Raw genomic sequence first — 13,307 nt, 5'->3', positions numbered from 1 at the left:
CTCTACTGAACGAGGAAAAAAACGATGAAGTGTAGTTCCCCTTCTGTTTCTCTCTCCCTCTCTCTTCCTCTCTTAATATCTCTCTATCCATCTCTCCCTTTCCCTCTCTCAATCTTTCTCTCTATATCACCCTCTCCATCTCTTTTTGAGTCCCTTTCTCTCTCTAACTCCCTCTATCTCTCTCTCCTTTCGTCTGTCTCGCCTTCTGTTTCTAACTCTCCCCCTCTCACTATCTATCAATCCCTTTATCTCCTTCTCTATTTTCCTCTCACTTTCTCTTTTCTATCTATATATCTTCCTCTCTATCTGTCCATCTCTAATCCCTCATCCTATTTTAGTCTCCTAAATTAATTAGTGAGTAAGGCATTGTCAAAACATAGATAAATCCTAGTTTAGTCACCTAATTTACTGATTGTGAGAATAGAAGTTATTTGGAAATTACTGCTACCTTGAACAGCACCAGAAATAACTGGTAAAACCTTTCTAATTAAATTGATTTTGCCAGCCATTCGGTAACAAAATGACATAGCTTTAGGCCTTGCTGCATGAGGAATACCTGCGACCTTGCTGCCAAGTAGAAGAATTATTTATTCTACTTTGAAAAATTCAATTTTTCAAAAATCTCATGTTCGACATCTCCAAAACATCCAATATGGAGGAAAATATTGCAGAAATGCAAACTTATTGTTTAGGATGACTGCACAATGGTACGCAAAAAATCACTTGAGGTTCTTGGTCGATCCTTGCAAGATTTGCATGGCAATGTCAGACCATTTGGGAATGCAGTAATATTGCTTGCAGGAGATTTCAGACAAATGTTACCTGTTATTCTTCAATCAACACCAACAGATGAAATAAATGCTTGCCTCAAATACTCTACTTTTTTGTGCCATGTGAAGACATTAAACTTAACTCAAAATATGCATGTCCAGTTGCAGACTGTATCAGATCTTGACTACATTGATGATATCACCAAATCAGGTGAAAGATTTGCTGGCATTAAATAAACCATTAACAAGATGCAATTCTATGCTTCAAAGATAGCCACGAAGATAAACACTAATAAAACAAAGTTACTGACGGCAGGTTTTCTTCCAAGTGAAAAACAGTTGGTTGTCTTTAACTTGGAAACCACTCTTAAAGAGATCGATTGGTTCAAATATTTTGGCTTCATCATCACTGCAACAGGTCAAAGGGAGGAAGACATCCTCAAACACATCAACAATACTCGCACCATCTTCTGTTAACTTCTATCATGGTTCTGGTCTTGAAATGAAACGAGACTGAACACCATTCTCTTTTATGGCTGCAAGATTTAGCCTATGCAGGCAAGCGATGCATGTAAACTGGAGGTATTTGACTATCATTGCCTATACCGCATCTGCTGGCAACAGTTTATTTCCAACACGCTTGCTGCAAGATCAACTCCTTCCAAAAAAATCTCTCCTTGTCAGACGCTTTTATTGGTTTGACCACACCCTTTACAAAGCTTTGTAGATACTCAGGCGATTTCATACATGAAATCACCACTCCAACATAACCACCAGACTAGAACAGCAATGCCCAACTCAAAACCTGGCTTAGGATAGTAAGCAGGATACTGAACTGATTACAGGCGAATGACTTGCATTCATAACAGAAGCAACCTATGATTGCTATGCCTGATTAACCAATATTCGGGAAGTGGTGAACTTGTTGGAAAGCGCCGACCCAACCAATCCAATGTGAATGCCACAACCATAATCATGTCACTAAGAACCAGTTGTATAAGATGCAGATCAGAAGACAAGAGCTGTCTGAAGAGCTGACCTCTAAGGAATCTGTCAAGTGAACATACCTTTGGAGATTTACATTTTAGCATGCATCAATACACTACTGATGCCTCCCTGCTCAACCAATTAACCGAAAACGTGCTAAAGCTCAACTAAGCAGCAGCTTGATTGGAGAGACCATTATCAATGGAGTTTCAGTCCATTCTTAACATCTCAAGAAAATATGCAAAACATCTTTAACACAGACACATCTATCAAAAAGTTCTTGTGAAATTATTCATCCAAGAAAAGATTATACAAAATGAAAGGCAAAATAAGGAAAAAGATTGTCAAGCTGCCGCTAAAAAAGAAATAAAAGATCAACTCTTATCAATCAGTGAATCTGCTGAACATTTCAATAATTTCTTAAGTTCTTACCAGACAATGAGTGATTGCTGTATTATTATACTAACATTGGCCAAATTATTATATTTCCATCTAGTGGAACAATGATCAGATGGATATACAATGCGATCAGACTAAGCATATCAACTCTGTTGGTCAGACTAAATACATCAGTTGGATACATTGGTTTGGTCATAGTGAGAGAAGCAACTCTTGGATAATAAAATGCAGAGACCTTGAGGTGAAAGGATAGAGGAAAATGGGATGAAAGCTATCAACAAAAATCTTAGTACAATTTGAATAGAATGATACAATCTTAAATTGATTTACCTTTCAATGAAGTTAGGTACAAGGTCAGGTATGGCTTTATAAAGCCAGCACCAAGGATCAGTGTATTCTGGCTTACAAAAAATTACTGAGCAGCTGTCAGCATTCCTTGGTAAAAAGTGCAATAAACTCCTCCTCAGAGAGGACAAAACCTAGAAAGGTGGACCTCCTAAGACTGAACAAAGTAGTTTGACAGCAACAAAGCCACTATCAGACTGATCATACTTTTCAGAAATTACCTTAAAGAAACATTTTGTTTTATGTAAATGAATATTTAGTTGATAATGAGATTTTGACAGAAGGGTCATTTCTTCATAATAGCATTGACTGAAGGACATTATCTCAAAAAGAATATTTTTAACAGTAAATTATAGAGATTAATGTAGAAACACTGGAATTTTAACAAGGTCCAAGTACTTAAATAATATTCTGAAACAAATTAAAATTTAAATAAGAAATCAGCTGGAACGTTAACATCACTGACAACCTAAATTTCATTAAATTAAAAGAATGAATCATTAGATATCTTGAAGACAATACAGAGCCAAGAAATATTGAAAGCATTCAGATTAAAAAAAATAAAAAATAAATACATACCATTGAATACTTCATTAAACTCTCCAGGAGGGGCATGTAGGATGAAATCCGATGTAATCCTCACCTGTTTACAAAAGAGAGAAAAAGAAAATTACATCCTATGTGAATAATTAAAATCAAAAACATCTACAATAAATCTAGGGAGAGAGCAGCGCAAAAAACTGTCAAAATTATAAGAAAGAGTGCACACGTGAAGCTAAGGAAGGATAGAAAGTTATCCTTTAATGACTGAAGAGTCATTTAATTCCCCACCCCCACCTCTTTCATGAAATCTTGGTTTTTATAGTAATAATAAGTGAACAGAAAGATTGAACAAAAAGGGAAACAGAAATATAACAACTGTAGAAAAATTAAGGCCGTAAGGTTCTAGCAAATTGACAGAAATCAGCCTTTTCTTATAAAAAAAAAAAAAAAAAAAAAGGAAGACCCATATTCCTGTATCTAGAGAAATTTTGCAATCATACTTTTGTATAATTCCTCTAATACTGGAGTATCTGTTCCATGAAAAAAAAATGTTACAGTTTACTAGAAATGGATGGTTTAATTAAAAAAACAATTTTACTTGTACATCAGAAATGATGCCAAAATTTCATTTTCAAAAAAGCAAAATCATTTTGTTTAGTGCTATTACAAAAAATAAAAAAAGATTCCAAACAAATATTTCAAATTTTTCTTTAAAATATTAAAATAAACAAATATGAAAGTTTTTTTTTCATCTTTCCTAACTATATTAACATCAAAGCAGTTTATACTTATTTAATTCTGTGATTCAACCTAAGAACTTTAAAATATTGTATATCTAGTAATCTGAAAACACCAATAATTAGCTTTGGGATTTCTGAATTTGCATATTTATTTTATAACCAGTAAGGAAATTAATGTTCAATAATACAGATTTTTAATTTGCTATATTTTTTATACTATATGGAATAATTTTATCAATGGTATGTCTGATGCTGCTGGTATGCTGAGAACAAATACTACACCCTGATCTTAGTTAAGAAATTATGAACAACACTGTAAAATAAACTAATGAAAAAAACCCTTCATTTAATCAATTGTATTATCTTTTAAGGAGAGTGGGTCCTGTAGTATCATTTCCATTGGCACAAGCTTATCTTCCTAGGAATTACCTCCTTTAATTTTATAGGAGTGGGGTATAACCCATTCTGTTATGAGACCATACATTCATTACCTTCTTTTATGGTAGGATCCTCCCAAGTGTTACCTCCTAATTTTTTTTTTTTTTTTTTTTTTGGGGGGGGGGGTAGTGTACTACCTTCTGTTGTCAGGATACCATTTTAGTCATTAACTGCTTCCTTAGTAATCAGTGTAGTATATATTCATTCACCATATCTTCTCAAACTACCAAAATTATACTACTGTAAGAAATACATATTTGCTAGTTTACAATATTTCAACTGTTTAAGAAAAACAAAAAAACTAGTAATTTTTTTAGCATGGTTTTATTGAATTTAAAATATTTTTATTTAAAATTAAAAAAATTTTTTTGATGTAATTGTAGTATAAGAAAAGATATTAATTTACTTGAAAGTCTGAAACCCTTTCTAATTTCTTTCTGCCATTTAAATATGACTTCACACACACACACACACACACACACACACACACACACACACACACACACACACACACACACACACACACACACACACACAAAGCAAAGAGGTTAAAGAATTAGAATAGAACAAAAAGTTTTAATCTTTATATAAATTTTTAATGAAATCTCATAACTTGTTAAAAATGAATCAAAAGTTTGTACATCAACAGCTCATAGCTTCAATATTGCAATAAGCCCACCTCCTTATTGCAATAGATGTGGCATAATTCAACGTGGAATAGTAACTAATCTGCATTATACTAAAGTATGAATGCCACCCCCCCCAAAAAGAAAAAAAAAGAGAGAAACTAAAATTGCAACACTGAAAATAAAAAAGGCAAACTTCTATTATTAAAATATTTCTATCTAAAAATGAACTAGCTATCCCAATAGCTGTTTATTGCTATTTATATTCAGCAACTACAAAGCTACTTCAAACCAGCTGCTCTTGATGTTAAATATCGAATTACCCCCCCCCCCCAACGACACATCATTTATTCATATACTAGACATATCCCAGAACAGGTAAAATTAATTCCCTGAAGAGAAAAGTTTTGCACCACCTCAATAAAATCTAGATATATCTAGAAATTTTATTTCAATTTTGATAAAAATCTATTACAGGATTTTTCTTGTAGAATTTTAAAAGAAAATAAAATTCAGAGAATGGATCAAATTCAATGTAAATCTGAAATATTTGGATTTAAAAATTGTGCCTATATTATGACCCCTAAGAACCTTTTAAAATACTTCAAAAATAGTAAAAATTACAAAACATTTATTGATGTCCAAGAAAAAAAAAAAAAAAAAAAAAAAATTAAGATATCTGAATTTTCCACCAAAGAGTCCCTCCTCTCATTGCAAAACATTATAGTCCACTTTACAACCCGTTACACCTAGCAGTAACTGTATTCCATAATTCATTAGTTTAGAAGTGATTTCTCTGCATAGAAATAGATAAACATATACATACCTAACTTTATAGACCTGAATTATACATCAGGAACTGTTAGATTGTTTGGAAACTATGATTATGTGATTTTTTCAAAATTTGGCATGCTTAATAATGAATTCTTTACTCATGAAAAGAAATTTGTATACTTTGCTTGTACCAGTTCAAATAATGTTTTCTGAAAAGTTATTTTTTTATTGTGCTGGAAATACAATATTTATGTTGGATTTAAATTTGAATAGCAAGATTATTCTTTCTCTTTCAAAATTATAACTTTGAATGCATTTTTTCCCCCCAAGAAATATATTTATTACTACATAGAAAAATGCGAGCATGAAAGTAATATGGTTAAGATTAAGCTTAGAATACCACACCATTTTTTTTCTTTAGCTTGAATAAATTAAAATCAAGCATTATTGAAAAGAGCATAAAAAAACAATATCTTTAGTTTTTTAAAATCGGTCCATTAGAACTGGAGTTATGACCATTCAAAAAAATGCATCAGTCCTATTCAAATGCGTATAAGCTTGTTACTGAAAATGGTAGCAAATTTGCACAATTTACAGACTAACCCATTTTTAAAAAGTTTTATCTTCAGATCTTTTTAAGATATGATAAAATTTTGAACATATAATACCACAAAGGTTCAACTGGCATTATTTACGATCATCTCACTTGTTAACTTGCATTTCAGTTTCATTTTAACAGCTTTACGTAGAAACATCATAGAAACAGCTAAGAAAAATTGTAAGTAAAGCTTTATCATCATAGGAAGTATTATTCTGATGGACATTATCATTTGCCATTATAACATTATGAAAAGATGGCGACCGAGAAATCCAAAATGGCCACCACGACACGATCCAAAGAAATTAAAATATGGCTTGTAGCATATCAAATTAAAGAAAATTTTGTACAGATCAAAATTATTTTCAAGTACATTAACCTAATTAAGTTTCATTTTAATGGCTTAAAGTAGAAACATCATAGAAACAGCTAAGAAAAATGGTAAGTAAGGCTTTATCATCATGCAAAATATTTTTCTGATGGGCATTATTTGTCATTATACCGTGAAAACTCCAAGATGGCTACCACGACACGATTCAAACAAATTAACAAAATATGGCTTCTAGATTATCTTCTAGCAAATTTTGTACAGATTATAATTATGTTTTCAAGTACATTAAACTAATTAGTATTAATTATACTAATTAGCTTGTGACTGAATTTTATTTTAACAGCTCCAAGTTACCATGACAATTATCAGGTGAGTTTCTACCACTATTTTGTATAATTTTTTTATTTTTAAGTCATTGTCGAGACTTCAAGCGACATTGTGGCCATTTTTTCTTGTTTTCATGTAACGCTCGACACCACTTTTTTTTTTAACAGATAAACATTTACAATACCAAAATTTATCAAGATAAGTAGAAGAGTAACTTGCCTTTGGTAACATTTATTTGTTATATATTGTTTTTTGACCACTTTTTCATACCTCTGTGGATTGTAAAACAAATTTCATAAAAGTTATTCTTTTACTTAACTGAATAAGTGGTTTATGCGTTTTAACTCATTTAAAAGTGTGGTCATTGTCAGTTTTTCAAAGAATTTATTTTTTTTAAATATTCTTTTCTTTTCCATAGTTAAAAATTCATGTTTTAACAAAAAAAAAAAAAAAATTAAAAAATAATACTTTATGTTCATAAGTTGACGAACGATTTGTTAACAGTCTCAGCACACAAAAATTCTCATGTTTACATGCGGTTGTCAACTTTTATCTACTCATGCATAAAAAGTTTTTATCCAATTCTTTGGAAATTTTAGGATAAAAGAAATTAATATATTTGCTGTTAAATAGTGTTCGAACACAGTTTATATCTTTACTTATCTTTGTATTACAAAGCGTCAATTTTGAGATATCTTATTTGCGACTCGAAAACCAAGAATAGCAAAAAAAAAAAAAAAAAAAATTTTTTAAATAAAAAACATTCATTGTCGGTTATTCTTTTTTCAAAAAAAAGAATTTTTTTTCTTGTCCATAATTAACGATGGTACTACTACAGTTTATCGCCAAAAATTGGGATGCCATTTTTGGGGGGGGCACCTGTTGTCAAAATAAGAGGGAGCAATCAGTATTTTAAACTATGACCAAAGCATGAAATAAATAAAAAAAATAAAAACTAATGACTGCGTGCGCCAGCATAGTATAATCACCAACCTCCTTCATTGAAAAAAAAACAAAAAAAACCACCCCTCCCTGTAGAAAAGTGCCCAGTTGAGGGTGAAGAAAATGTTTTCAGCCAATTTTCAATATTTGTCGTCTGAAGGGTAGAGCTTCAAAATGATACAGATCTTGTGAAAATCTGTCGAAAGTTTTAGGCAGACATGCAAACATTTAAACAGGTGAGATTTATATTGAGAGATTACATTTCAGTGATGTAATGTTTCAGCAGAGTCAAGAAATAATGAAAACAAATTCATATAATGGGTATAACATGGACAAAAACCAGAAATCCGAAACAACATTACAGCAATCACACTATAAAGCTGTATCTAGTATTAAGCATTTGAAAAAAAAAAAAAAAAAAAAAAAAGAAATATTGGGTTAAAGTTCATTTTATAAATACATCTGAATTTGTTTAAAAATATGTTCTGAAATCAGTAGCTTAAAAATACACATGTATACTGCTAAATATCCAAGGACCATGAGGAGAATTTTAATAACCTCTCCATCAGATTAATCTTCTCTTGTATATTAGATATAGTTATAAGCAAAAAATATTAACACCAAAGAATAACAAATTATGGTCACCATCATCTGATGAAGTGATGATTTTATAAGATTTTCAGATCACAAATAATCACTAATTTACCTTCATACTATTCTCCTTCCTCTTAAGAGCACTTAATATTGCTACAAAAAAAACTATTATAGCTAATTCAGAAATTGACATAAAACTAATCAGGAAAACAATTTCATATGAACTAGAAAGAATAACTGATATTACTATGAGGGCCCTGATTGGTGCAATTGACTGAACTGGTAGGGCTTTACATTTTAAAGAAAATTGTAAATTTTACTGAGAGAAACCTAGATAGAAAAATAAATGTTGCATGAGATTTTCAGGAAATTGGATCTAAAAATATCTATAGATATAAACTTTGAATTTAATTAATAATAGCTATTAATCCTATCACAAACTAAACCATATACTGGGGGAAATGAAAAAAATCTTTTTTAATTGATAGTCCCTTTAAAAACAATTCAATAAAAATAAACAATACTATAATGAAGCTCTGATCTGCATGTTTGGATATTTTTCCCTCTTTAAGACCATATGCCTTTTGTCACATTTTTTACACTACTTTTTCAGTAAAAATGCTATATCTTTGTTAAAACACAAGATTAAGCAATGAAATTTACCATATAAGTGTATTTTTGTGCAAGGAATCTTAATATGCTACTGAAAATCTCCAGAAATAAATGGTTTCCAAATAATCTGCAGTAAATGTACATAAATATGCTGCGATTGCTTAAAAATGCCATGTATTCATTAAAAGAAAAGTTAAAGAACTCAAAGTTTAGTAGTAATGCATTTAATGTGCCAAAAACTAAACTCGAAATCTAGGATTGGTTAAAAATGAATATATTGCAATATTTCTTTGGTATTATTGTAGATTAATACCTTCTGCTACCCCTTCTCATCTGACCACCTCTCCAAAATATGTGATTCTACCTTTATAGACAATTGCATGTGAACAACTTGAAAAACTTTAATAAAAGATAAACAAAAATTATTTTAGAATTTAATATAAAATGATTTCCCATTTTGAATCATTCGAGCGTTTTAGGGCAGTCCCCCCCCCTTTCCTACGATAGATAAATCCTGGGTGTTTTTTTGTTTGTTTGTTTTCTAAAAGACGATTATGCGAAGGTGGGGAGGTTGCCACTGACTTTGGGTTAATGATAGGGCTAAGGAAAATTATGTGTGAACATCCTGAAGACTTCATAGAAACAAAACAAAAACAATTTTAGAATTTAGAGTGGGGGTTGGTTTCACATAAATGTAAAATAATTCACCATTTCAAGACGATCCTAGCATTTTAGGACAGTTGACCAATTTATTTTTTATGGGAGATTAATCATGTGCACTTTCTTTAAACGTTTTTTATGCTTTTTATTTATTTATTTATTTATTTTTTTAACTTGGAACAAATCATAAGGGCATGATCTGTTAGGGTCCAAATTAGATTTATCTTACGTTTTTTAGGGCAAAATGAATCCCAACGAATGTACAATCCTGTAAATGTTGGTTTACGGTATATAGATGTATGGTAACTTGGTGTTTTTGTTACCAATACATCAAGGAAAGCAATGGAGGAATTGCACTCTCCCTCATAAGTGTACTTTAACGCAGGATGCATTCCATTGAGTAAGGAGAAAAAGGTGTTTGCTTCCGTTTAGTTATTAAATAAACAGAATGTGTCGTCAACATATCAGAACTACCCTAATGGTTTTATGGGTCCAGATAGTAAGCGCTCTTCATAGAACCCCACAAAAATATTCGCCATGGTTGGTTCAAGTACTGAGCCCATGGCCACACCATCTTTTTGCCGATACATAATATTGTTGAAACTAAATTCTACAGAGGTCGTGGCAAATTTCATAAGTTCAATAAAGATGTTTTCAGGAATAGGAGGAGATGATATCCGGCCCCGATATAAAAAATCTGCACAGATATCTATAGTTTCCAATTAGATGAGGAATTGGAAACAATTACGGATACTTTATCCAAAAACAGGTACCCACTAGATGTGATTAGGTCAGTTATGAAAAAGAAATTGGCTGAATTCTCTCGAATGAAAGAGAATATAGTAGCCAAATGTCCAATTTATCTTCGTTTGCCTTGGTTGGGTACAGTAAGTGAGAAATTTGCCAAACAAATAAGTTCAGCAGTTCATGGATGTTATTTTGCTGCCAAAGTGTGTGTTGTGTTCTCTATGAGAACTTTATTACATCTTCTTGAAAAGACATTCTACCCCCCACCACCATAATAGTAACGTTATTTACAATTTTGACTGTGGTTGCGGTACCAACTACTTGGATTTACGTTGAGATCGAGATGCACTCGAGAGCGGATGGAAGTTGAACTTGGATGTCTTCAAGTCCAACGTTAAATTCCTAATGAACCGCTCCCTTAAGTAAACACTTCATCAAATCTCCACACTAACGTAATGTACTTGCAATAACCCTTATCCCCGAGTGGCTTCTGGGCCTTGATAAGTGGTGATCACTGTAAAAAAAAAAAAAAAAAAAAACTAGATGCCCTAGACGTCGTATGGGAGTTGATAACGACTACAGTTTGACATTTAGAGTTGATTGTGAAACAGAGAGACAAATGTAACATTGATAGAATGGGGGAAGACACACATTCACAAGTCCAACAGTCAATTTATATGTGAACATTGGCGTTTGTGTTTTTCCTTTTTTCATATTTCTATTTTGTGAACCGCGTGTGTTCTCATCGACAGTCGCCAACGGGAAAAGGACAATCCGACCAAAAGAAGAACAGTTGAACGAAAAATCCATGGTACACGACGGGAGTCGGCGATTGTCGAGGAGCCACACACACGTCGGGTTACACCAGGAGAAGTTTTTGTATACCTCCCAGATCGTAATTTCTCAAAAGGACATCATCTCTATCTTCTTTATTATCAAGTTTTAAAAAATTTCAACTGTCCCGTTCTCTCAGCTGTTTGTCTTTTTCGTATAAAGCGAAACTATTTGAACGAAAACGCAACCTCCTGGCCTTCCGACCGGGTAGTATCTGTTCTGTAATTGGTCCTTGGTCAATGTAGGGGAAACTCTTCATACTGAGACAATATTTATTTGGATACTTCAGAGTGCCCTCTTTTTTGGGGGGAGCTGCTTTTCCTCCATATTAAAAACGACCTTCGTGGGAGGTTTAAAAGCACTGCCAGTTCTGCAAGTCATCTCTTTGATATACGTTAAATTTGAATGCTTTACACTCCCAATCGTGTCATGGAGTAGGGCTAAGACGTCAGATTTTCTTTCACTTTCTTTTCCGCCTTCGCTTGCCTACTACCACTTTTTTTTTTTTTTTTTTTTACACCTCCAAAACCAAAACACATAGGCTAGTAATTAATAAAAAAAAAAACTATTTTTTCCTCCATCTAAAAAAAAAAAAAAAAAAAAAAAAAAAAAAAAAAAAATGGGAATACAAACACACACACACCACATAAATTTAATGTCCGCACTACCTGATATATGCTTTCCGTAAATTCCTATAAAATTTCCAGTGAGAGTCACTCTCCCAAACAAGTCATATTTTACAGGTGGTAGAAGGACACATACTCTGTCATTATTTTCTTCTGTCTTTTCGTTTTCACTATTACAGAATATTTTATAGGATTCACTTTTTACACACCTCAGTGATTAATTGATTTTCTCATATTCATTTAGCATGTAATTAATGCTGCCATGTGTTTTGGTTTTCTTTGCTTCCATCAATTTGATTAGTTGCTCATATTTGTTCAACTGTTTAAGAGATTACAATTTCTGAAAAGTTTTATAATTATTTTTAAGATATTTGTTCTTAATCATTTTGATAAAACATTTTTGTCATATTACACCAAAAAATAAACATTGTGCTTTATTTTCTAAAATGTTTAATTTTTTTTATTCAATAAAAATGATTTGCCATGTCACAAAAGAAGAAAAAGAAAAAAGGCATTGTAAGTTTATTTTAGTAGAATGAAATTAAAACACAGATGGAACTTGATTTTAGCCCATTATCTTTTAAAACGTTTTCATCATACCGCAACGGAAAATAAACACTGATTTTGTTTTTACATAGAACATCCTCCTTCACTTTGATTAGGTATCCCAAACCAAAATTTTATTTTCATTATATCTAAAAATAATTAATGGAGTCATATAGATTTTTGTAAACCATAAAGAAAAGTACCAAATGTATTTTCATAGCTTAATTAGCCATCAAGTTATGGTCGTTCAAAGTTTGTCCGAAAGTTGAAAATTTGCTATCATGGTCCAGAAGTCAAATTTCATAGTATATAACTAAAAATGTAAGCTACTAACAAGTGAAAACTCCTTATAAATGTAATGTCATCTTGTGGTAAATGAAAATTAATACTAATGAAAGCAATAATTATTAGATGAAACCAACCTAAACACTAGGCAAAATCCCACTACCAACGGGGAAAAAAAAGTGCAAATATGACACGGAAATGCAACTTTGACTGTTCATATCAATTTCATTTGAATAGCTAATGTATTGAATCTTTCATAACACAGAGATCAAGATAATTTTTTTTTAATTATAAATTGATAAAACCACTCAATTGTGGACCATGTAAAAGCAGTCGAACAGACAATTTGGTAAAAAGGTTAAAAAAAAAAAAAAAAAAAAAAAAAAAGAGTCAAAAGTATACGTTACTGAAATTGCTGTAAAAATGTAACCATTGGAGGTAGAAGCTTAAAACTTTGCAACTTTACTAATTTTTGGGTGAAGAATTCAAAAAAATGTTTGACTTGTTTCTAATAACAAAACTTTTTGCCACAGAAATATTTTTACTTTGGGGAATTTAAACTCGCCAAAAAAGAGTTGACAAC

The 13,307-nt window shown here is 31.6% G+C and overlaps 1 protein-coding gene across 1 annotated transcript in view; it reads right to left on the bottom strand.

Moving 5' to 3' along the window:
* Positions 1 to 13,307, bottom strand: part of LOC145265344 (F-actin-capping protein subunit alpha-2-like) — a 124,193-nt gene that overhangs the window by 76,966 nt on the left and 33,920 nt on the right. The window contains exon 2 of the mRNA XM_080121110.1: positions 3,007 to 3,144. Within this exon, the coding sequence (XP_079977236.1) occupies positions 3,007 to 3,144 (138 nt within the window). The remainder of the gene's footprint in view (positions 1 to 3,006; positions 3,145 to 13,307) is intronic.

This window comes from Euprymna scolopes, chromosome 40, assembly GCF_053919585.1.
Source record: "Euprymna scolopes isolate OS-2025 chromosome 40, ASM5391958v1, whole genome shotgun sequence".
In the NCBI taxonomy this organism is placed as follows: Eukaryota; Metazoa; Mollusca; class Cephalopoda; order Sepiida; family Sepiolidae; genus Euprymna; species Euprymna scolopes.
This window is presented reverse-complemented; position numbering and strand designations above follow the sequence as displayed.